Below are 25,818 nucleotides of genomic sequence, written 5' to 3'. Positions count from 1 at the left end.
TTTGTCGTTCGTTTTTCTCTGTGTCTCCTTGACTTAATTCAGTTTTTCATTATACCATTTTACCTATCTTTATTGAGTACTCAATTGCTCTGTAATATTTATTTTGCCTCCACAGCACAGCAGACAGAGGGGATACAACATGAGCAAAAAATAAAATAAAAACGGCTGGGGATGTGACTCAGTTGTAAAGCGCCCTGGGTTCAATCCCCAGTACCAATAAAAAATAAAAATAAGAGGGAGTGATATTGGAGGTTAGACCCAAATGGTAAAGAGCTGACCTGTTAAAGATCTGAGACAAAAATATTATGGGCAGAGGGAAGAGCTAGTGTAAAGACTTTAAAGCAGTCATGAGTTTAATTTATTATAGGAATAGAGAAAGGTTAGTGTAGCAAGAACATGGTAGGTGAGGGGAGGAGAACAATACAAGGTAAGGATAGAGAAGAAAGCAGGAGCAGTGAGAAGCCATACAAGGTTTTTAAGCAGGGAATGGATTTGATCTCCATACTACAAAATAGTATTTGGGTGGCAGTGTGGTATTTAAATTATAGACTGATAATCTAGGTGAGAGATGTTGATGGCAGTGGAGGTGGATATATAAGTACATGGATTCATGATATATTTTGAAAGTGTAACTAGTAAGTAAGTAAGTGCTGTTCTTTCTATTTTACAAACAAGGAAACTGAAATTTAGAGATGTTCAGGAATTGGACCTCACTCCATAACTAGGGAATGGTGAATCTGGAGTTCAGTTTAATATTAGATCTTGAGTTCCTAAGGGTAATGTTAGGTACTTTGGAGTATATAAAGAAAAGGTAAATGGTTTGGTAACTAATTTGGATGTATGTACATACACATTCAATCTCTGTAGCATTACTCCATATCATAAATAATTCTCATTTGTTTACTTGCCCTATCTGTTTACCTTCATTAGAAGAGTAAAGATAGTGTTCTGCTCATGTTGCATCACCTCTGTCTGCTGTTCGATAGGGACTGTGTGCGTGTGTGTGTGTGTGTGTATGTGTATGATCACATGTAACACTCTTAGTACAAGAACCCATCTCAAATAAACAACAACAAAAAAGGTTAGTATGGCAAGAACATGGTAGGTGAGGGAAGGAGAGCGATACAAGGTAAGGATAGAGAAGAAAGGTGAATGTGTTGGTTCATGGAAAATCCACCATGGAAAGGGCTAGGGGAAGACCAAAAGGAAGGACATCTGGGTTCAGAAATTTGGGAACTCTGGCCAGGAGATGGTGCACACAACTCAGGAAGCTAAGGAAAAGGATCTCAAGTTTGAGACTGGCCTGGGCAACTGAGTAAGACCCTGACTCAAAAAAATGAAAAATAAAAAGGGCTGGGGAGGTAGCTCAGTGGTAGAGCAACCCTGGGCTCAATCCCCAGTACTGCAAAGAAAAAGGAAAAACCAACAGCAAAATGCAAACTTGGAATTCTGTCAGGACTTTTTAGAATGTCTTTTTCTGCTCATCTACTTTATTATTTCCTACAATTGATAGGCTTTTTTTTTTCTTTTTTTTTTATTGGTTGTTCACAACATTACAAAGCTCTTGACATATCATATTTCATACATTAGATTGAAGTGGGTTATGAACCCCCAATTTTACCCCAAATGCAGATTGCAGAATCACGTCGGTTACACATCCACAATTTTACATAATGCCCTATTAGTAATTGTTGTATTCTGCTACCTTTCCTATCTCCTACTATCCCCCCTCCCCTCCCCTCCCATCTTCTCTCTCTACCCCATCTACTGTAATTAATTTCTCTCCTTGTTTATTTTCCCATTCCCCTCACAACCTCTTATATGTAATTTTGTATAGCAATGAGGTTCTCCCTTCATTTCCATGCAATTTCCCTTTTCTCTCCCTTTCCCTCCCATCTCATGTCTCCGTTTAATGTTAATCTTTTCTTTCTGCTCTTCCTCCCTACTCTGTTCATAGTTGCTCTCATTATATCAAAGAAGACATTTGGTATTTGTTTTTTAGGGATTGGCTAGCTTCACTAAGCATAATCTGCTCTAGTGCCGTCCATTTCCCTGCAAATTCTATGATTTTGTCATTTTTTATTGCTGCATAGTACTCCATTGTGTATAGATGCCACATTTTTTTTATCCATTCATCTATTGAAGGGCATCTGGGTTGGTTCTACAGTCTAGCTATTGTGAATTGTGCTGCTATGAACATCGATGTGGCAGTATCCCTGTAGCATGCTCTTTTAAGGTCTTCAGGGAATAGTCCGAGAAGGGCAATAGCAGGGTCAAATGGTGGTTCCATTCCCAGCTTTCCCAGGAATCTCCAAACTGCTTTCCAAATTGGCCGCACCAATTTGCAGTCCCACCAGCAATGTACAAGTGTACCCTTTTCTCCACATCCTCGCCAGCACTTGTTGTTGTTTGACTTCATAGTGGCTGCCAATCTTACTGGAGTGAGATGGTATCTTAGGGTGGTTTTGATTTGCATTTCTCTGACTGCTGTCTTTGTTGGTATGTGGTGCTGAGGATCGAACCCGGGCCACACGCATGCCAGGCGAGCGCACTACCACTTGAGCCACATCCCCAGCCCCCTTGATAGGCTTTTTGTTGAAGTTGGTAATATGAAATCTACCAGCCTATTCTTTTTTTTTTTTTTTTTTTTAATATTTATTTTTTAGTATTTGGCGGACACAGCATCTTTGTTTGTATGTGGTGCTGAGGATCGAACCCGGGCCGCATGCATGCCAGGCGAGCGCGCTACCGCTTGAGCCACATCCCCAGCCCAGCCTATTCTAATTTGTGATCCAAGGTGATAAATCTTCTCTTCCTGGTTTCAATTAGTACAGTTCTAATTGGCCCAGCTTGGATCAAGTGCCCAAATTTGAATCAAATGCTGTGTGTTTGAGTGTGTGTCTTTGCACGTTTATATAAGCATACTTGAATCTCCATTTGTATGTATAATATATTAGTACTTCATGTATCCAGAGGACAGTCCTTTTAGCAAGTTTAGCTATTTATTTGCAATTTAGTGGGGAATCTAGAAAATAAACCAAGAGTTCTGAGCATTTGAGTATTGCACTAGATGTCTGGAAGTCCCACTGTTAACTTTTATTTAAGGGATAGCCACCTAAGCCCTTCTTGGGTCCAAATTTATAAAAACTCTGATAAACTTGATTATCAGAATGTGAGTCTATAACAAATGAGCAGTGGTATATTAGTAAAACAAGGTTAAGTGGCCCTAGAGCTGTGCTGCTGAACAGGCATATTGGCAGCAAAATGTGACACAACTTCAAAAAAGAGTGAGGAAAAAAAAAACAAAATTACTTTTAAAATTTATCTGTGGTTGTTAGTTTTTAGGTGATGGTCATTTCCTAAAAGAATTCAGTTAGAATTTATTATGAACCTATAGTGCCAGGCCTTGTGTTTTTTGGGAATGATAAGATAAATCTAGTCCCTATTTTTAGGAAGATGCCAAAGGCAAATGAATTATTTATACAGTAGTGTAATGAAAAAGTGTATTGTTAGTATAAGCCTTCATCTCTTCAGAATGACCAGGGCACAGATAGGGAGGCGCAGTGTATTATAATGGTTAAAAGCACGTATGTTAAAATCAGATAAAGATTTGAATTCTGCTCATTATTTTATAGCTGTCTGTGTTTGGCAAGTTATTCAACTTTTGTATCCCTGTTTTCGTAACTATAAAATGGAATAATACCCATTCTTGTCAGAATTAAATAAAATACATGGTATATTAAACATGTAGGACTGTGCCTGAATGATAGCTTATATTTTTAGGTTCTACTTTGAAGAAAATTGCTTACCAATTCTAAGAGTAGAAACTGTTTCACTATCTTATTTATATGCAAAACTGACTTTAAAAACTGAATAAGTATTGGGTACAGTGTCACACACCTGTAATCCCAGCGACTGGGGAGGCTGAGGCAGGAGAATTACAAATTCAAAGCTGGCATCTACAACTTAGATTCTGTCTCAAAATTAAAAATAAAAAGGAATGGGGATATGGCTCAGTGGCAAAGCACCCCTGGGTTCAATACCTGCTACCAAAAAAAAAAAAAATCACATAGGTCACAAGTTATAAATTATTAAATAACAATAAATATTTGTTAAACTTCAGTATTTTGGCATGTTAAGGACAGTATCCCAAAAGTTAAAAAGAGGGCTGGGATTGTGGCTCAGTGGTAGAGTACTTACCTACCATGTGTGAGGCACTGGATTTGATCCTCAGCACCACATAAAAATAAATGAATAAAGGGCTAGGGTTGTGGCTCAGCAGTAGAGCACTCCTTTAGCACGTTCGAGGCCCTGGGTTTGGTCCTCAGCATGACCTAAAAATAAATAAATAAAATAAAGGTATTGTGTTCAGCTACAAGTAAAAAAGAAATAAATATAAAAAAATAAATATAAAAATGAATGAAACAAAGGCATTATGTCTATCTACAACTAAAAATATTTTTTAAAAGTCAGGAGTCATTCTTCATTGCTTATTATAAAGGGTTATTTTTATAGTTTAGAAATGAAACAAGGACCACCAGTTATATTGATAGAAAAAGAATCTCAACCAAGGTAGAAAGGTCAAGAGAAATTAATTTTGAGAATAGCCTACCACACATAGAATAAATTAACCCTTGAATATGGTACAGATATCCTTGTATTGTTAAGGGCCTGATGATAGTTGTCTTTTTTTTTTTTTTTTTTGATAGTTGTCTTAAAGTAGAAAAAACTAAGATAATTTTTAGCTCAACTCAATTTTATAGCTGAGGCAAGGCAAATTATTATTCACAAACTTCTATAATTAATGGTAGTCGGAACTATTCTTGTTGCTTTTTGCTAAATTTCAATGAAATAGAATTAATTGTGCAAACTGAATACCACCAAAAGAAGAATCTACCATATCACATAGCCTACCTTTCATCTTCAAAGACCTGTGAATTCATCATTGAACAAATAGTTATCGAGTGCCTGCTGTGTTTATGGCACATCTTTGAAGAGTTTATAGTCTTGCTGTAGCAGAGAGTAAAACATCAAGCACATTGATAGTTAAAGTGTTTCACCTTGCAGACCTCTGGGGAGAGATTGCTATGGATTTAGAAGTTGTGCTCATCTCAGGCAAACAAGTACAGGAGTTGATGGCATATGGCAAAAAGTTTTTTTCTTCACGGAAGCTAGCAAAAGGAGACAGAAAGGGATACAAGGTGAGAGAGATGGTTTATCACTATCCTTTCCATACAAGATGTGTTTTTCAAATAACAAGTATATATTTAGGTTCGAGTCTATGTATATAGTAATTTGGTAAATGATGGGGAAGACATTTAGAAGAGTATTAACATGTTCTCTGTCCTCCTTGAAGAATTTAATTCAAGGAACCAACCCTATTTAGGACAAAACTCATTTGAAATAAGGAGAGAACTCTATCTAGTAGTATCCCTTTCTTCTTTTTGCATAGATAAAATAGTCTTCTGAAAGATTTTTCAATATACAGGAATCTATAATATAATTATTCTATGTTTAAAAAAAAAGCTTTGTTGTGAAAGATTTCAAATATTTACATAGGGGATAAAATAGTATAGTGAACCTTACCTACCCATACCCAGCCTCCAGATTCTACCAGTAGTATCATTGTGTCATACTTGTTTGGCTTATGTTTTTTCTTGTCTTTCTTTTTTTCTTACTTCCCTCTAAAATACTTGCTTTCCTTCCTTCCTGTGTTCTAGCATTTTAACAGAAATATATGACATTGTGCATTTTTACACCACACAATTCTATTACAGTCTATCTACACTGTAATATACCTACATAATGGCAATTTTCATTGTTTATAATTTATTTCTTATAAGTACTACTTCCTGGAATATCTTTATATGTCTATTTCTTTTTTTAATATCTCTATGTATGCCTCTTTCCTCATACTTGGCATTCTCTTGGAATGGAATCTCCTGAAAATGAGATTACTGAACAAAGGATATCAGCCATTTATAAATTTCTCTGTAATACCAGAATGACTTTGAGGAATCTTGTAATTCTTACTCCCATCAATAGTGTACCTCTGTATCCATATATCTGCTGATTAGGGTTTTGTCAGTATATGTTTGCCAGTCTCCCAGCATCATAGATTAAAGATGATTTTATATGCATTTAAAAATGACTAATGAGACTGGGCATATTTGTTCTTATTGACCATTTGTATTTCTTTTTAGTTAAACTGATCTTTTACAAACATCATTTTTATTATTTTACTTCTTTGTTTAAAAATCATAGTATCATTATTTCTTACACTGATTTTCAAGACTCTTCAGAATTTTGCCCTAACCTGTTTTTCTAATTTAATTCTGTCCAGCAAGAGTCACTGTACTCAGTGAGGAATATTTACTCATTGATATAACTCATCCTATATTATTTTTCTTAGACTCATGTTAATAGTATCTTTATAACCCACTTGTAATAAAGTAGCCCAGATTCTTCAGCATTTATCACTTTCCTCTTACTTGAATTCCTACAGTATCTGTTGTTTCTGCACTAGATTTAGTAGCAAATCATAGACTGTTTTGTTGTGTTATTTATCAAGCACCAATGATTTGCAAGGCCATGACTATATAGTTGTGAATGGAGTATGGTCTCTGTCCTTGTGAATTTGTGGTGTAATGATAATGCATCTATTTCTGCTTCTTTGCTTGTTAGTGAAATTGAACTTCTTTTCATCAGTATATATGAAGCATGTTTTCAGGTATGTAATTATATGTTCCTGAATTGACAGTGTAACTCAGTGGTAGAGTGCTTGCCTAGCATCCCAAGGTCTTGAGTTCAATTTCCAGTACTATCTAACCTCCCCAAATTATATGTTCCCAACTGGACTATAGAATCATAGAGGGTGTGAACCATATTTTTTTTTTTTTTTTTTTTTTTTTTTTACTTCTGAAATCCTTGAAACACTTAACTCAGTTCTGAACATGTAGGCATTACTAAATACATACATACTCTATTGGTGTAGTTAAAAAAAAAAAAGAAGTTGAAGGCTTTTCTTACATACCCAACCTCAAATTATAGCTCTAGTCCTTATGAACTAAGTGTGTAAAGTTTGCAAATTATTTAGCCATTCTAAGCCTATGTCTACATAAATTAAATTGCTGTTTCATAAGGTGGTCGTGCTTGTTAAATTAGATAATAGATGTAAAGAATTTTGCCTTATGCCTAGTGTATAGTAAGCACTCATAAACCTACCTATAATAATTGTTTAACCCCTCAAGCTGAAAACTACTTCAACACCTTTTATTTCCCTAATGCCTTTTATCTAAACAGTTACCAAGTTCTGTGTAGTTTTCTTCAATATTTTGTCAGTCTATTCTTTTAATCCTCATTATAATCCACAATAAGAAATACATTTTGTACTTCGGGTTACTGTTCTTTGTTCATTTGCACATAATCTGAAACAAAAGTTTTTTTGTTACAATGTGTGATGTGTTCTATTTTTTTTTTCTGTTCTGTGTCATTTAATAATAAAAGTAAATAAACTGGTTACAGCTGATTTCATGCTGGGCATAGTGGCATACTTCTGAGGCTGAGGAAAAGGTTCCCAAGTTCAAGGCCAGCTTGAGCAACTTAGTAAGATCTGTCTCTAAAAAGCAAAATGAATGAATAAAAAGGGCTGGGAGTATAGATCAGTGGTAGAGTGCTTGCCTAGCATGTTCTGAGCTATGGGCCAATTCTCAGCACCACCACAAAAAAAAAAAAAAAAGAAAGAAAGAAAGCATGATTCTACAGCAAAAAGTTTGAAACAGTGGTCGACATTTTTGGAATCTGAAAAATTTGGACTGACCAGGATAATATGCAAGGTGAAAATTTTCAGTGAAATAGAAAACAGATCAGAGACTGAGGCCTAAAATTTATTTAAATTGCAATTTTTCTTTGTCCTCCAGTAGTTACATACAGTTAGCTTTGCCCGTTCTCATTCAGATTTTGCTGCAGAAGGATAGGAGTGTTTACTTGTGCATATTCCAGAGCTAATAAAGACTGGAGGAGCTTCCCACATTACAAGGCAAGAATTTCTCAACCATTTCAAGTCTGTATTTTTTGGTAGGACAGAAATGAGATAGATACATGGATTAGAGAACCTTGAAGGAAAAAAGCTTTTTTATTAAAGGAAAATTTTAAAACATTTTTTAAAATAGGAAGAATAGTGTAATTATGACTTATTAATTAAATTCAAATTAAGTAATTATCAACATTATATTGATTCCAAGAGGACTTTTTTTTAAGAGAGAAAGAGAATTTTTCAATATTTTTTGACACAACATCTTTGTTTGTATGTGGTGCTAAGGATCGAACCCTGGCTGCATGCATGCCAGGGGAGCGCGCTACCGCTTGAGCCCCAAGAGAGGAATTTTTAACAAAGAATTTTAAGACAAAAATACTTACCCCCCCTAATACAGATAGATTATCTGTTTTTCAGAAGAGAGATATCAGCCTTAAGATATCTTACTTCAGAACTTACAGCCTATTTTATTTGATCCCTTCAAGAGGAATAAGTAATTGCATAACAAGGAAGGAGCAGGAATAGTGTGGATATCTTTTGCTCCCTTTAGGGGATTTTTCCTGGTGGCCTCCGAGAATTCTAGACACCCATCTTACTTGAAGTATTTTACCAGTCTTTTGCACCCACTGCATACCACCTGCCTTCCTCTTGTGACACGGATCTGTAACAGTGACTTGAGGAGATGAGAATCTCATTATTTTTATCCTCTGTTTAAACCTTTCTTGGTTCTTTCTTTCCTAGCTGTAGAATAAAATCCCAAACCATAGGTTTTTGTTCATGTTTGTGGCTCCCTCCCTCCTTTCCCGACTTCTTCTATGTCTTCCCTTCCATGTGTACCTTCTTTTCCCTAGAATTCGCAGTTAATTTTAGGACTTATACTAATTTTTCAAGATCCAATTTAGATACTATCCTGTGGGAGCACTTTAGGTTTTCACCTTCAATTAGATAATGATCTTTTCCAGAACAGGGGTTATATCTTACTCTTTTGTGTCTTCTAAACATTTCTTTGATGCCCACTCATGTGGTAGGTATCCAGTAATATTTTGTTAAATGAATGTCACTATATTTTAGAATCTAATTCTAGTATAGGTTCTCTCCAGATAGGATAAATTAATCAAAAGGTTTTTTTTTATTTTGTTTTTGTATATTTTTAGTTTTTTCTCCCCTCCTTGGGGACTTTTGTTAAAATTTCTAAAGAGAACCGAAGTTCTATAGCATTATTCTTAGAAATATACTTTGGTAAACTAGGATAAAGTATCCATCCTCAATAATCCTATAATAAAGGTAAGTAAAATCTACTTTAGTTTACTTAATTTTTTTCTATTGAATAACATGGTTTATTTTGTGTATTGGATAGATTAGTGCTATGAAAATTAGAGTAGCCATGACTAATTTTTACTGTGTTTCAGCTCATGGAATGCTGTGTAAATGCCCTGGTGACATCATTTAAAGAGACTATCTTAGCGGAGTGCCAAGGCATGATCAAGCGAAATGAAACTGAAAGTAGGTAAAACATCACATAAAACTTTTCTGTTTTAAGAGTGTCTTTGAGGGCTGGGGATGTGGCTCAAGTGGTAGCGCGCTCGCCTGGTATGCGTGCGGCCTGGGTTCGATCCTCAGCACCACATACAAATAAAGATGTTGTGTCCGCTGAGAACTAAGAATAAATATTAAAAAAATTCTCTCTCTCTTTAAAAAAATTTTTTAAAAAAAGAGTGTCTTTGAAGCAGGTCATTAAATAAATTGCTGTTAGATTATTCTTTTACACATAGGCATATTTGTTAGCATAACCTGAGCTTAAAGAAATGGTAAAATATTTAAGACAGAAAGACTATTAAGGAGTTTGCAAATTTCATTTGTAAGCATTTCATTTCTTTAGGTGTATGTGGTGAATTTCCCATTTTTTTCTCAAAAGTTGAACTCTGCATTTAAAGACCAATTTAAATTGTAAATTTACAGTATAGGATAGGACTAGGTATTTGACTTTTTTTAATAAATATTTTTTAGATGTTAATGGACCTTTATTTAATTAATTTATTTATATGTGGTGCTGAGAATCCAACCCAGTGCCTCACACACTCTAGGTGAGCGTTCTACCACTGCGCCATAACCCCAGCCCTGGTATTTGACTTTTTTGTGGAACCTTGTGGTAAATATTTTTAGAAAGTAATGAAATACTTCGGGTTAATAATTTTTATTCTTTTACCCCCCTCCAATTGAAAATTTTTTAAAGAAAGGTATTTTGGTAGGCAGCAAGTATTTAATAAAACAAAAATTGTTCATATCCTTTTTACCCTTAGAGAACCACTTTTAACATTTTGGTGTATTTTCTAGATTTTATTGTGTTTAACTGCAAGGTCCCCTTTAATCTTTAGTTGCATTTCAGTCAGGTGCTATGGCACATGCCTATAATCCCAGCTACTTGGGAGGCTGAGACAGGAGGATCTCAAATTTGAGATCAGATTTGGCAATTTAGTGAGAACCTGTCTCAAAAACTAAAAAGGCAGGTTGTAGCTCAGTGATAGAAAGCCCCTGAGTTCAATCCCCAATACTGGAGATGTGGGTAGGGAGAAAGCTACTCATTGGCACAAGTGAAATGTTTGAATATTATATGCCAGTATAAGTAAAGTAGGTGTGATCCATGTTGAACTCTCTATAATAAAGGATTTATACTTAGTGTTAATCAGTACTGTTAAGTAAGGTTTTTGTGTCAATTAAGTGATATATAACAGGAAAAAGTGCTTTGTGAATTGAAAAATTATGAATACAGTTTTATATTATGTCTACCATATTTCTTTTATAATTTTTACTACTTGTAATTTTTTAACCCTTTAATTATATGGCTATATATGTAATATTGCAACTACTTTATGAAATGTACTAGTCTTCTGTCTAAACTTCAGTACTTTTATGCTTTCTAAAATAAAAAATATTTTATCTCAGGTTGGGGATGTGGCTCAGTGGTAAAGTGCTTGCCTAGCATGTGTGAGGCCCTGAGTTCAATCCCCAGCACCACCACCAAAAAAAAAAAAAAAAAAAAAAATTGTCATGGGAGGTCAAATGGAATTGGGTTTTACAGTTTGTGATCACTTTTAATTAGATATTTTTTAATTTGTTTTAATTATTTATACATGACAGTAGAATGCACTTTAATACATCATATATAATGGAGTATAATTTCTCATTCTTCTGGTTGTACATGGTGTAGAATCACACCAGTCATATAGTTATATATGTACATAGGGTAATAATGTTTAATTATATTTTTTAAAAATAATTTTTGTCAAACTGAGAAGATAGATCAGGGAGTTATAATTACAACTCCTAACTAATTGTACTCACACAATACTATTACCTTTATAAACTTCTAACTAATATCTCTCCAAATTCTTATTACCACAGGCATTTCATGATGTAAATCAGAGAGAAAATTTATTCTAGTGAATAAAATAATTATATGAGTATGTTCTGTCCTTTCAGAGTTACATTTAATGTTTTCATTGATGGACAAAGTTCCTAATGGGATAGAGCCAATGTTGAAAGATTTGGAAGAACATATCATTAGTGCTGGATTGGCAGATATGGTAGCAGCTGCTGAAACTATTACTACTGTAAGTTTTCTCCAGTGGCAATGATAGAAGTATATCAAGATTATTTTTTAAATGCAGGATCAAGTATTTAAAATAATAATTGAAATGGCAAAATAGTAATATTGGAACACCTTTTATTTTTAACAAAAAAATTTTCCTAGTTTTAAGACTATAGTCTTATATTAAAATTATATTTTCTCATTTTTGTATAATTATTTTCCTTTTAAAACTCAATTTTAAAAAGAAGGCCAGAAAGTAGAAAGGAGACTTAAGGACTGGGAAAAGACTAGAAAAATTGGGAATAGAAAGAAGTTGGGGAGAGAGTAATTAGGATAACATAATTAGGATAGAGGGACACGAACAATGTACAATATATGCATGTACAAAAATGTCACAGTGAATCCATTATTAAACTCAATTAAATGTAAAACTTTTTTTTTTTCAGGACTCTGAGAAATATGTTGAACAGTTGCTTACGCTATTCAATAGATTTAGTAAACTTGTCAAAGAAGCTTTTCAGGATGATCCACGATTTCTTACTGCAAGAGATAAGGTATCCATTTCTGTATATTGACATTTTATATTAAAAGTGCTTCTGTTGTAATTACTGCTTTGTTTTGTTTTGTTTTGCTTTTTGTTACCAGGGATTAAACCCAGGGATAATTAACCACTGAACCATATCCCAGACCCCTTTTTTAAAAACATTTTTTATTTTATTCAAGTTGCTCAGGACCTCACTAAGTTGTTAAGGCTGGCTTTGAACTTACGATCTTCAGCCTCCCGAGCTGAGGGATTATAGGCATGCACCACTGTGCCTGGCATAACTTCTTTTTAATAAGCATTAATTATCATGCTAAAAATCTCAAACTAAAAACCTAGCAACTCTATTTTTTTCTTTAGTGAACATAGTGTATTTATTATATTTGGTTTGGTAATTTTTTGTAAGCATTGGATATCCTTCTGAACAAGAACTTAGCTTAAAAATTATTCTCTTCTTCATTTTTCCCAGGAATGTTGTCCTGTTTTTGAATATTGCTGATTATTGAATTTCTATTCATCTTTCCAAAGACTTAATTCAATGTATACTTCATCTGTAACTTCCTTGTTATACCCCACCTCTCTCCAGCTCATTACATGCAGAGTTGATTCTTCCATTCTTTGTCCTCTTATAAGACTCCTTCCAGAGTAATGTCACATTTGTCTTTGCTTCCCAGGGAAGAATTTGCATAATGAACCATCTTTTCCCATCCTCACTAGTGTGGGGCAAAGATAATGAAACATCATATTGTCCTGAGAACACTTTTTAAATGTCATAAACCTATCATGAAAAATTGCCATTAGTTTTGTCCCCTCTTCAACTACCTTTTATTACTTTCCAAATTTGACTTTTTTCCTGTGACTCTGAAAGGACAATCAGCTTTCTCTAGTTGACTTTTTTCCTCACTCTTTTTGTTTGTTTTAGATAATTAAGAACATAATTAGGGAAATAATTAATGGAATGTGAAGGTGATGAGGTGGTTTAAAGTCTTAAGTACTCTACAGAGGCTTTTGTGGTGATCTTTAAATTGAGACTGAAAGGAATAAGTTTATGGGACTGACCAAGGGGCGAGTGTTGCAGCCAGATTAAACAGCAGATGCAAGGGCTTTAAGCAGGAAAATAACCTGTCATAATCCAGGAACAGCAGAAGCAGTCATTGTGGCCAGAGTAGAAGGGAGTGAAGGCGAGAATAGTAGGAAATTAAGCCACACAGGATCCCAGATCTTGTAAGGAGTTTGGTTTTTACTGTGAGTAGGATGGGAAGTCATTGAAAGATTTTGAAGAGAGTCATAGGACCTGGCTTACATATTAACAGGACTACTGGGGAAATTTTTTAAAAAGTGAAGAAAGTCAAGAGAAGCAGCAAGAACATGAGATAATCAAATAAATGATGTTGGAGACTTACAGTGATGGAGAGGTGGTCAAAAGTAGTTAAAATTTTTTTTTAATACAAATAATTTATTTGGAAAATTGAGGGAGCACAGGTGAAAACAGAGAAGATGATAGAAGGAACTGTAGCCAACAAAATTTTTTCTTTTTTGTCATTTTTTGTCAATTTTTTTCTTTTTTGTCATATCTACAATGAGCTACTATAGCTTAATCCTGCAGGGAAACTTTGTGAAAGTTTTTAAAAACTGTTCAAATTACCCCACCCAGAAAGTGTTGATTCTCTGGCATTTTCTAACTTGCTATCTGCACATGCTGCACATATTTCCAGTTTTAGAAAAAACACCTTTAAGGTACAGATACAGATATGAACAGTGGAAAAAGTCTGGGAATGTCAAAGAGGATTGGCAAAATGTGTTTCACTAGCTGTGTGGCTTGGGACTTAACGATAAAAGGGACAATGGCCTCTAAAAGTGACTTCTCAGAGATGCTTTGGCTGACCCCCACCCCCCAAACGCATGAACTCTGTCTTTAAATCATGTTCTTAGAGTGCTGATCTCTGTCCACACTGATGTTATGCCAGGCCATTGTCGTCTTACTAACTCTAACATCCTATTGAGTTCTCAAATTTAATGTCTCTTTTCTTCCATCCTCTTCCTTTTCTCCCTCTTTTCCTCCCTCCCCACCTTCCTTCCTCTCATTTTTTAGTTGTATATATTTAAGTTTAAACATAACATTGTGGACTACATATAGACAGTAAAAAGTTGCTGAGTGAAGTTCAGTTAACATCCACTGTGTCACATGTTTTGTTTTAATTTTTTAGTAGCAAAGGCAGCTAAAATGAGTTCATTAGCATGAGTCCTATGTACAGTAATATGTTATTAGTTGTAATCCTTATGTTGTACATTGTTAGGTCTCTAAACTTGTTTATCCTGTATATCCACTGCTTTGTATTCTCTAACTTGCATTTCCCCATTTCCTCCCTGCTCTACTCCCCATTCCCATCTCTGATAACCATTGTTTGTTCTGTACCTTTGTATTTTTTAATATACTTTTATTCTACATATACGTAAGATCATGCAAGATTTTTTTCTCTGTCTGGCTTATTTTACTTAGCATATATTTTCCAGGTTTGTTCATGTTGTGGCAAATGACAAGATGTCACTCTCTTTAGGGCTGAATAATATTCCATTTTATATATGTACTATAGTTTCTTTATCCATTTATCCGTCAGTGGACACTTAGGTTGGTTGTTTTTATCTCTTGGCAATTGTGAATAATGCTACAAATAACAAAGGAGTGCAGATATCTTTATAAAGTGGTGATGTAAAAAAATAAATTAATAAAGTAGTGATTTTATTTCCTTTGAGTATATTCCCAGAGAAGGGATCACTGGGATTAAGATCATGTTATGATAAAAGACTCTACAGGACTTGCTAATGAATTAAATGTGTAAGGTGATAGAGACCATTAAAGCATGGCATTCAGGTTCATTAATCTGAATATTTAAAATAACATATAATATGATGGGTAAGACTTTCGGAGAAATAAGTTTTGGGGATATAGTTGCAGAGAAATCAGACAGTTTTGAACAAATTAACTTTGAAATGTCTGTTAAGCATCCATGTGGAAATTTTGAGTTTAAGGGAGAGAGCAGAATTGGAAAAATAATTTTTTGCAGCTCCAATATGTAGGCGATTTTTAAATCATTAATACTGCCTACAGTCACCAAAGTAATGAGTGAAGATTGAAAAGAGAATATGGCATTCTGATATTTAGTTGTTAGAAAAATGAAGAACCATCATTTATGCAGGAGGAAGGAGAATGACCAGGAGAGTGTAGTGTGCTTGAAAACGGGGGGAAAAAAAAGTGTAACATGCTATTTTAAAACGCTACTGATAGGTAGAATTAATGGAAATTGTTAATTATTGTCTTTATCAACATTGAGGTTGTGAGTGACTTTTACAAGAGTAGTTGGGTGGACTGGTGGTCTGAAAGCCTGATTAGTGGTTTTCAATAAGAATGCAGAAAAGAAAGCCTCGTGTGGTGGCATATACTTGTAATCCCAGCAGCTCAGCTTCTGAGGCAGGAGGATCACAAGTTCAGAGTCAGCCATAGCAACTTAGAGAGGTCCTAAGTTCTCAGGAACTTAAACCCTGTCTCTCTCAAAAAAAAAAAAAAAAAAAAAACAGGGCTGGGATATGGCTCAGTGTTAAAGCACCTATGGGTTCAATCCCTGGTACAAAAAAAAAAAAAAAAAGCCAGAAAGAAATTAGAGATGGTAATTTAATAATTCTATAGGAGTTGAGCATAACAATATGCAGTATGCTAAGACTAGAGGAACAATGGAAAGGGAAAATTAATGAGTAAAAAGAGGAAATTCTGATTAAGTTTTATCAGTAAAATAGAAAGCTACATTATTTGTTGAGCGTTCATGAAGAAGAAACCATTGGAGGTTTGAAGAGAAAGGAAATGGTACAAAACCGTCTAGAAGGATGAGAGAAAACAGTGAATTATTTGTCAGGCAGCTTTAATACCTCACTTGAGAATATTCATAGTTATAGCATGCCAGAGTGCATTTCAGTTTTGAACAAAGTCTATGAAAACATATTCTCTGAGACCAGACATACCATTAAATGTAAAAACTGGGCTGGGGCTGGGGTGTAGTTCAGAGGTAGAGTGCTTGCTTTGCATGGGAGAGGCCCTGGGTTCAATCCCAACTACCACAAAAAAAGCCAAACTAAAATAACAAAAAAATGGGCTGAGGATATAGATCTGTGAGTCCTTCTATTCTTTCCTCAGCACCACAACAAAACAAAATGACAAAACTTGTATTTTTATGTTTTTAATAGTGTATTGATTTATCTGTTTACTCAGATCTTCAAAATAATGCTCATATTCCATTTCAAATTATTTTTTGCAGGCGTATAAAGCAGTTGTAAATGATGCTACTATATTTAAACTTGAATTACCTTTGAAGCAAAAAGGGTAAGCTTTTAAAAACCATATTTAAAAATATTTAAAGTGCTTGGACTGTATTACTTGTTACTAGGTCAGCAGAGTACTCTACTTCCCTATTAGGTTTGTTTTTATTGTTGTTTCTCTTAGGATTCTTGTTGTCCTTGGTTATTAAAACTCTTCAATTTATATTTTTTTATTCTTCTTTTATGACAAAATATATTGTCTTTATCTTTTGAAGTAGAAAATGTTGTTCCTAATCTTTTAGAATCTCTACTTGATTATTTTCCCTTTGTTAGTCACTAAAGGTATTCTATTACATGGAAAGTCCAGAAAATGAGGATTCACTATAATGATATAAAAAGGGAAATCAAGCCAGGCATGATGGTGCATGACTATAATCCCAGCAACTCAGGAGGCTGAAGCAGGTGAATTGCCAGTTCAAAGCTAAGACTGGCTTAGCAACATTAAGCAACTTAGTAAGACCCTGTCTGAAAATAAAAGGGTTGGGGATATGGCTCAGTGGTTAAGCGCCCTGGATTCAATCCCTGGTACCAAATAAAATAAATAAATAAAAATTAAAAGGGAAGTCATTTTTTAATTTATTCTAATTTATTATATATGACAGCAGAATGCATTACGATTAATAGTACATATGTAGAACATATTTTTTCATATCTCTGGTTGTATACAGAGTATATTCACACCATTCGAGTCTTTATATGAGGGTAATGGTGTCCAAGTCATTCTACCATCTTTCCTACCCCCATGCTTCCTCCCTTCCTCTCCCACCCAGAAAATCATTTTACTGTAGGTTGTATTATCATTTTTAAAATTTGATCTCTTTGATAGAGCACTTGCCTGGTATGCATGAGGCTCTGGGTTTGATCCCCAGAGCGTGCGCGAGCGCATACAGACACACAGACACACACACACACACACACATACACACACACACACACACACACACTTTGGTAAGATGAATTTACATATGCTATGTATAATTTCAGAACATCTGAGAATTGAAATTTATGAAATATTATTCCATGAACTAGTTATAGTCCCTTCAGAGTATAGTACTAAGTTGCAATAAAGGTTAAAAATTTTTGATACACTTTCTAGTTGCTAATTACTTTTTTAAAGAAAATGTATATATAATGCCAAAATATTTGAAAAGTACCATTTTTTATTTTTATTTTTTATTTTAGTTGTAGATGGACACAATATCTTTTTTTTTTTTTTTTAAAGAGAGAGGAGAGGGGGAGGGAGAGAGAGAGAGAAAGAGAGAATTTATTTATTTATTTTAGTTCTCGGCGGACACAACATCTTTGTTTGTATGTGGTGCTGAGGATGGAACCCGGGCCGTACGCATGCCAGGCGAGCGCGCTACCGCTTGAGCCATATCCCCAGCCCCGACACAATATCTTTATTTTATTTATTTTTATGTAGTGCTGAGGATTGAACCCAGTGCCTTACATGCTAGGCAAGCACTCTACCACTGAGCCACAACTACAGCCCTGAAAAATAACATTTTTTTAAGGAAAAGTAATTGGAGTTTTTTATTTTAATCTTTTCATTTTTTCCTTTTTTGATCTACATAGGTTGAATAGTATTACAGTAGAAGACATCTGAGCCAGGTGCAGTGGTACACACCTGTAATCACAACAATCTGAAAGGCTGAGAGGCGGGAGGATCTTGTTTGAGGGCAGCCTCAGCAACTTAGTAAGGCCCTGTCTCAAAAGATAAAAAAAGGGCTGGTGATATGACTCCATGATAAAGTGCCCCTGGGTTCAATCCCCAGTACCAAAACAAACCAAAAAACAACCGAAGACATCTGAGTCATTTGTTCTGTGATAGTAATTGATATGGTTGAAGGGCATAGGTCCCATTCTCTTTTAGCAATTATGAAATATATGAAACATTATACTACATCTTTGTGATAACTATGTGTGATTATATAGATTTTCCTTACTCTCCTATACTCAAGTGTTTTTTTGTGAAAGATTCAAACTCGGAGTAAAGTTACTATAATTGCTTTACCAAACATATATCTCCCTACATACATCCATCAGTCAACTTCTTTTTTTTTTTTTAAGTTGTAGATGGACACAATACTTTTGTTTTATTTATTTATTTTTATGTGGTGCTGAGGATCAAACCCAGTACCTCAGATGTGCTAGGCAAGTGCCCTACCATTGAGCTACAACCCCTGCCCTCCATCAGACAACTTCTTAAATGAATTTCTAAAGAAGTTTCATACATTGATAATCCTACTCCTTGAACACATTAGCATGAACTCATTAATTAAATTTGATATTTGTTTTGAGGTAAAATTTACATAGACATTTGCATACATCTTAAGTGTATAATTGGGCCAAATTTAACAAATGCATACTCCTATTAAGATATACAGTATCTCCATCATGTTAGATCATTGCCTCATATCTATTCCCTGTAAGTCTCACCCTACTTCCTCTCAGAGGCAGCTGTTGGTCTAATTATTTCAGTATAGATAGGTTTTATCTGATATAAGACTTCATATAAATGAAATCATACAATATGTGCTTTTTGTATATAAAACTTCTTTGATTCAGCATTGTCTACGAGATTTTTCCATTTTTTAATGTAACAGTTTGTTTTCCAAAGAGATTGTACTGTTTTACACTTTCACCAACAAAGTGTGAAAGTGCCATTTGATCCTCATTCTCATCAGTGTTTTGGTAATGTCATTTTAATCTTAGTTATTCCAGATGTATGTAGTTGTATCTCATTATAGATTTTTTTTTTTACATTTTTAAAATTTTGTTTTTAGTTGTAGTTGGACACAATATTTATTTTTATGTGGTGCTGAGGATCCAACCCAGTGCCTTACACATGTGAGGTAGGTGCTCGACCAATGAGCTACAGCCCCAGCCCTCATTATAGTTTTGATACCCCCCTCCCTCATGTTACTGATGTTAAGTAATTTTGTGTGTGTGTGTGTGTGTGTTTCTTTCTTTTTTTTTTTCTTGTTGCTTTCTGTATCTTGGAAATCTTTTTCTGCTTCAACCCTAGGACATGAAGATGTTCTTTGTTTTCTCCTAGGAACTTTATAATTTAGCTTTTACAGTTACATCTAAGATCTATCTTAAATTAATGGTTGTGTATGTTGTAAGTTAGAGATTAAATTTCTTTTGTTTACCATATGGTTAGTAAGTGGCTTCAGAACCATTTATTGAAAAGACTTTCCATTCCCCAATACATTACCTTTCCATAAAAACCTTAGGTGACTTTAAAATGGTCATCCATTTCTGGGCTTTCTGTTCAGTTCCAGTGATTTATTTGGGTTCTTTAGGCTATTATCACATAATCATGATTAGTATAGTTCTATAGTAAATCTTGAATCTAGGTGGTATAATTTTTTTCTCCCCCCACCCCAATTCATTCCCAATTCATGAAGGATTTGCCTTTCTTTCTGGTCTTTGTAGCTTTTATGGTTTACTTTTTAATAATGTTTGTAATATCTGGTATCATTATGTTGGCCTCATAAGGATTGGAAGTTACTCTCTCCTGTATGTTCTGAAAGAGTTAGTGTAATTGGTATTACTTCTCCTTAAATGTCTGGTAGAATTCGTAAGTAAAACCATTTGGGCCTGAAGTTTTCTAGTGGCAAGTTTTTTTTTTACTATGAGTTCAATTTCTTTAGTAGATAAAAGGTCTTCAGATTTTGCAGTTAATCTAGTTATTTGGTTAAGTTAGATTTTCAGGGAATTTACTCATTTCTTCCTAGTAGTCAAATGTGTATATATGCATAAAGTCATAACTACTGTGCCCTTATTATCTGTTTCTCATAGCAAATACTGAAAATACTGTTTCTAGAATCATTCGAGAGTAAATTGTTTATCATTCAGTATATTAGTGTAAACATAATCACAAAACAACTTCCAGAATCAGGAAATTATGATACATACTGCAGTGTAATTTAAATTTCATGAATTGACCATATGTTTTTCCAGCAAAGATATTCAATACAGAATCATGTGTTGTTTTTATGTTGTCATATTTCTTTGATCTTTCTTGGTCAGAAACCAGCTCTTTCTTTGACTCTTGTAACCTTGTCCTTTTGAAGAATACAGGCCAGTTTTTTATAGTGTTCCTTAGGTCGTGTTAATCTGATGGTTCCTATAAATGAGATTCAGGTTTGCATCTTTGGCAGAAGTAAAATTTTGTGCCAGACATGGTAGTGCATCTCTGTAATCCCAGAGACTCAGAAGGCCAAGGCAAGAGGATCTCAAGTTTGAGTCCAGCCTCAGCAACTTACAAGGCCCTAAGCAACTTAGTGAGACCCTGTTTCAAAGTTTAAAAAGCTGGGGATGTGGGGATGTGACTCAGTGGTAAAGCACCCCTGGGTTAAATCTCTAATACCAAAAGAAAAAAGAAAAAGTGAAACTTTGTTCTTATCTGAAGGAACATGATTTGTTTTACTATACTACTAGACTTTACTTTGGTCATTTCATTAAGTTGATATGTACTGGATCTCCCTGCTGCAAAGGTACTCTTTTTTCTCTTTATATTTTTGGGTAGTACTTTAAAACTATGTAAAGATTCCATTCCTTGGAGGTACTATGGATTAGACAGAGGGGACTGAAGGGCAGGGAGGAGCAATGGATATAGGAATGATGGTAGCATTAATGAATTGGACATTATTACCCTATGTGCATATATGATTACACAACCTGTATAACTCTACATCATAAACAACCAGAAGAATGAGAAGTTATACTCCATTTATGTATGATGTGTCAAAATACAATCTCCTGTCATATATGACTAACTAGAACAAATAAAAAAAATATACAAACCAAAATAAAAGATTCCATTCCTCATCAGATTTTTCATTTGTACAGTGATTTATCATATCAGTAGGACTTATTTCCTATTTTGTTCAGTGGATTACAATTAATGGCCCTATATTTGGATTTTCAAATTATCCTAGATTTCTGTTGACTGACTGCCTTTCTTATATATACATAACATTTCCATGTATCTTTGCATCTTTGGTAGTGTTGGATTTTATCCTGAATGTGTAATGATATGTTGCACGGAATGGTTCCTGTTAGTTTGTTTGAACTATCCTGATTGTTCAGCCAGAAAGTGAAGATCTCAATCTGAATTTTAGCTTCCCTGCAGGTGGCATTGATAGGATTGCCTCTAAGCAAAATTGTCTACTTTGGGGAAATTTAACCAGTACCATTACTTTCTTTAAAGTGTAACTTTATTTAGAGATTTACCTATAGTGGATCACTATTCACTGTCTTCATGGCAGTTGTTTATTGGGGAAAAAAATCTCCAGAGTTTATAATTGCTTTCTGGAGGAAGATTGGTATAATGCGAGTTTTCTGCTCATTCTCAAGTTGAACTTTTTCCTTGTTCTTTTTAAAAATTTATTGAAGCAACTTTAAACAAGTTAAAAATAGACAATTTAAGTTTTAAACTGAACAATTTTGTGGCATTTAGTACAATCACAATATTGTACAAGCATCATCTCTATTTAGTTCCAAAATATTTCTAACACTCTCAAGTAAAACACTTTCCAGAGCAATTTCTTGCATTCTGCCGTTATACCAGCCCCTGGCAACCACTGATCTGCATTCTGTCTCTATGGATATTTTGTGTAAATGAAGTTACACAATATGTGACCTTGTGTCTAGTTTCTTTCATTTATCATTTGTGGTTTTTTTTAAATATTTATTTTTTTTAGTACCTTTATTTCATTCACTTATTTTTATGCGGTGCTGAGGATCGAACCCAGGGTCCCGAGCATGCTAGGCAAGCGCTCTACCGCTGAGCCACATCCCAGCCCTGTATCACTGTTTTCCAAACATGTATTGGTGCTTCATTCCCTTGTTTGACTAAATAATATTGTGGTATGTTTTTAACATGGTTTAGACCACAATTTTTTTTACCTCCTATCCCATGGATATTTGGGGTGTTTTCCCCTTCTGTGAATTTTGAGTAATGTTGCTTAGAAACATGAGTATCGTGTGCATGCACTTCTTGAATACTTCTGTTGGGTATATATCTCTGAGTGGAATTAATGAGTTCATATGGGAATTCTATATTTAACTTTTTGAGGAACTGCCATACTGTTTTTCATAGTGACTGAATTGTTTTACATTCCTATCAGTAATGTATAAGGAGTCTGGTGGTTAGAATTGCATTTCCCTGATACCAACTAATGATTTTAAGCATCTTTTTATGTGCTTATAGGTATTTTGGCATCAAATCCTTATCTGATAGATAATTTGCAAATATTTTCTTGGATTCCATAGTTAATTGTCTTTTCCTGCACAAAAGCTTTTCTTTCTTCCTTTTCTCTGTGCTTCCTTTTCTCATGGTGGGCAAATAATCTGCTGAGCTACACCATCAGCCTGTTGTACAAAAGCTTTCAATGAAATTCTATTTTCTACTGTACAATTTTTTTTGTTGCTTTTGCTTATGCTTTCATATCTAAGAGTTCATTCCTAAATCCAGGTTTATGAAGATTCATCTTTACATTTCTAAGATTTTTTTGGTTTAGGTCTAGCCAAGTATGGTGGTGCACTCCTGTAATTCCAGCGACTCAGGAGACTGAGGTGGAAGGATTGCCAAGTTCAAGGCCAGCATCAGTAATTTAATGAGGCCTAAAGCATCATAGTGAGACTCTGTCTCAAAAACATAAAAAAAGAGAACTGAGGATGTGGCTAAGTGGTTAAGCACTCCTGGGTTCAATCCATGGTACCAAAGCAGCGGGTGGCGGTGGTAGAGAGAGAAATAAATATTATATATATTTATATAGATCTATATATATATATGTATGTGTGTGTGTGTGTGTATATATATATATATATATATCTTCTTTCTTTTGCATGTGGATATTAAGTTGTCCCTGCATCCATTGAATGGTCTTAGCCCTGTTACCATGAATCAGTTTGCCATGGATTTATGTTTGTTTCTGGATGCTTAATTTAATTCCTATAGTCTATATGTCTGTCCTTATGCTGGTACCACTCTGTTTTGTTACTATAGCATTGTTAGTAAGCTTTTAAATCAGGACATGTGAATGTTCCAGCTTCTCCCCCCCCCCCCGCCGCCCAAATGTTTTGGCTATTTGAGTTCTCTTTCAACTCCACATGAATTTGTGGATTGGTTTTTCCATTTTGTGGGTGGGGGGGAAGGCTCCTGGAATTTTGATAGGAAATGCATTGAATTGGTAGCTTATGTTGGGTACTGTTAACATTTTAATTTTATGTCTCTCAGACCATGAAAATGTGATGTCATTTTGTTTATTTAGGTCTTCTTTTATTCCTTTCAGATTACTTATTGCTGGTATATAAAAATATAAATGATTTAAATGTTATTTTGTACTATACAGTTTTCCTAAATTCATTTATTAGCCCTAATGGCTTTTTTATGGGTTCTTTTAGATTTTCTATACACAAGGTCATGACATCTGAAAATAGGTACTTTAACCACTTCCTTTCCAATTCAGATGTCTTCTGTTTCTTTTTCTTGCTCAATTGTTCTTACTAGAAATTCTGGTACAGCGATGAATGTCAGTGGTGAATTCAGGTATCCGTATCTTTTTCTTGGTTTTAGGGGATTTGTTCTCAGTTGTGCTCACCATTATGATATAAGCTGTAAGTTTTTTTATAATCTCATCATTTTTAATAGTACCATGGCATTCTGTCTGGTGGGTGTGCCCTTGTTTATTTAAGTAATCCTGCACCTATTTCTAATGGTTTGCTGCTACCTTTAATGCGACAGAGGAATAATATTGTACAGTTGTCATTTTACATATGTGAACCTGTGTCTTCAAGATAGTTTCCCAAAAGTGAAGATTGCTGAATTCTCTGTATTTTCAGATTCTGAGATTACCATATCTTTTAGCTCCAGATTAAAGTAAAAAATTTCTGTGGAGCAAAATGAATATCAGTAGCTGACCCAGATAGCAGAAAATAGGTGTTGTGGCTTTCAGAGGTAGGGGAGGTGATGTTCTAGGAGAATAAACTTTTACTAGCTTTCAGGTTATTTGGGTGACTCACTTCTGAGAAGTGAAAAACCAGTGCTAACAACTAGAATGATTACGTAAATACAGAAAATAGTAATTTTAATGTTATCAAAGAGCTGCAGAAGCAGCTATGATGAAAGGATTGAAACTTAACAGAAGGTGAGAAAACCTGTTAGAGGTTAACTGAGAATTTGAACTGTTTCCTTAAAGAGAAATAGTACGTGAAAATGAAGGTTCGGCCCAGACTGAGCAATGCTTCTGGAGGAAAATAGAGAGATTTGGTGGTCATACAGGACTGAAGAGATAAAACCCGGTGGAGCCTTAATTGAAAACCAAGGAGGAACATTCCTTAAATTCAGGGGCTAACCAGAGGTAGACAGATTCCTAGCAGAAACTGCAACCCTACCTGAACCAGCCCTGTTCCTAACTGTATTAAAGTGGTCAGCCCCTTCCCATAGCTGTTGGATTATCACAGGAGTTCATGCCTGACCTTGGCATCTGCACTGCAAAAGATTTGAAAAGATGGATATCCAATTATCATATTATTAATGGGATATGCCTATGTTGAGGATTACAGAAAGATTTTCCTAGAGAATGAATATATTATATGTGGATACTTTCAAGAAAATCAGTTCCTAATCTTGAACTTCTGTGTCAACTTTTTTCTAAAACTGAGCTCTGATGGAACTATCATAGCAGTTTTTCTTTTCTACTTGTTCCACAATTAGCCCTCCACACTTTGTAAAGAAAGGAATACCTCTTATCCTTCATACCATAGTGTTTTGCCTCGGGATAGAAAAGCCTCCAGATTGCCTAAGAAGGTATTTGCCATGTGGTACTGATGTACAGAAAATGAATTTCTAATGAGTTAGCTATCAGAGCCTTTGCAAGTTGGGTAGTTTATAATTAGTCATTATTGAAAATATGAATTGTTAAAGTTAAATTTTAATGTTAGGTCAACATTATTTTTTTAAGCAAATGACTGAGGAAAAAATTGATGTCATAAGAAAAATTTATTCTAGTCCCATCTGCTTACTTACATGATGAAGATTTTTCAGAGCAAAGACATTATTAAAATAAGAAGTAGAAATAGAATTGATGCTGATTCATAATTGGTAAGAAAAAGCTGGGCATGGTGACGCAGACCTGTAATCCCAATGATTGGGGAAGCTGACATAGGAGAAACACAAGTTCGAGGCCAGCTTCAGTAAATGAGTGAGACCCTGTTTCAAAAAAATTAAAAAGGTCTGGAGGTGTGGCTTGGTGATAGAGCACCCATGGG

At 34.7% G+C, this 25,818-nt stretch overlaps 1 protein-coding gene across 4 annotated transcripts in view; it reads left to right on the top strand.

Annotated features, from left to right (window-relative positions):
• CUL5 (cullin 5) overlaps positions 1 to 25,818 on the top strand; it is an 89,694-nt gene that overhangs the window by 48,696 nt on the left and 15,180 nt on the right. For all 4 annotated transcript variants that reach the window (XM_081282062.1, XM_081282063.1, XM_081282061.1 and 1 more), the window contains 4 exons: positions 9,445 to 9,538; positions 11,516 to 11,646; positions 12,071 to 12,178; positions 16,473 to 16,537. In XM_081282062.1, coding sequence (XP_081138188.1) covers positions 9,445 to 9,538; positions 11,516 to 11,646; positions 12,071 to 12,178; positions 16,473 to 16,537 — 398 coding nt within the window. The remainder of the gene's footprint in view (positions 1 to 9,444; positions 9,539 to 11,515; positions 11,647 to 12,070; positions 12,179 to 16,472; positions 16,538 to 25,818) is intronic.

This window comes from Spermophilus citellus, assembly GCF_964194105.1.
Source record: "Spermophilus citellus genome assembly, chromosome: 2".
Lineage (NCBI taxonomy): Eukaryota > Metazoa > Chordata > Mammalia > Rodentia > Sciuridae > Spermophilus > Spermophilus citellus.
The sequence above is the reverse complement of the archived record's forward strand: the minus strand, read 5'-3'. Positions and strand labels throughout refer to the sequence as shown.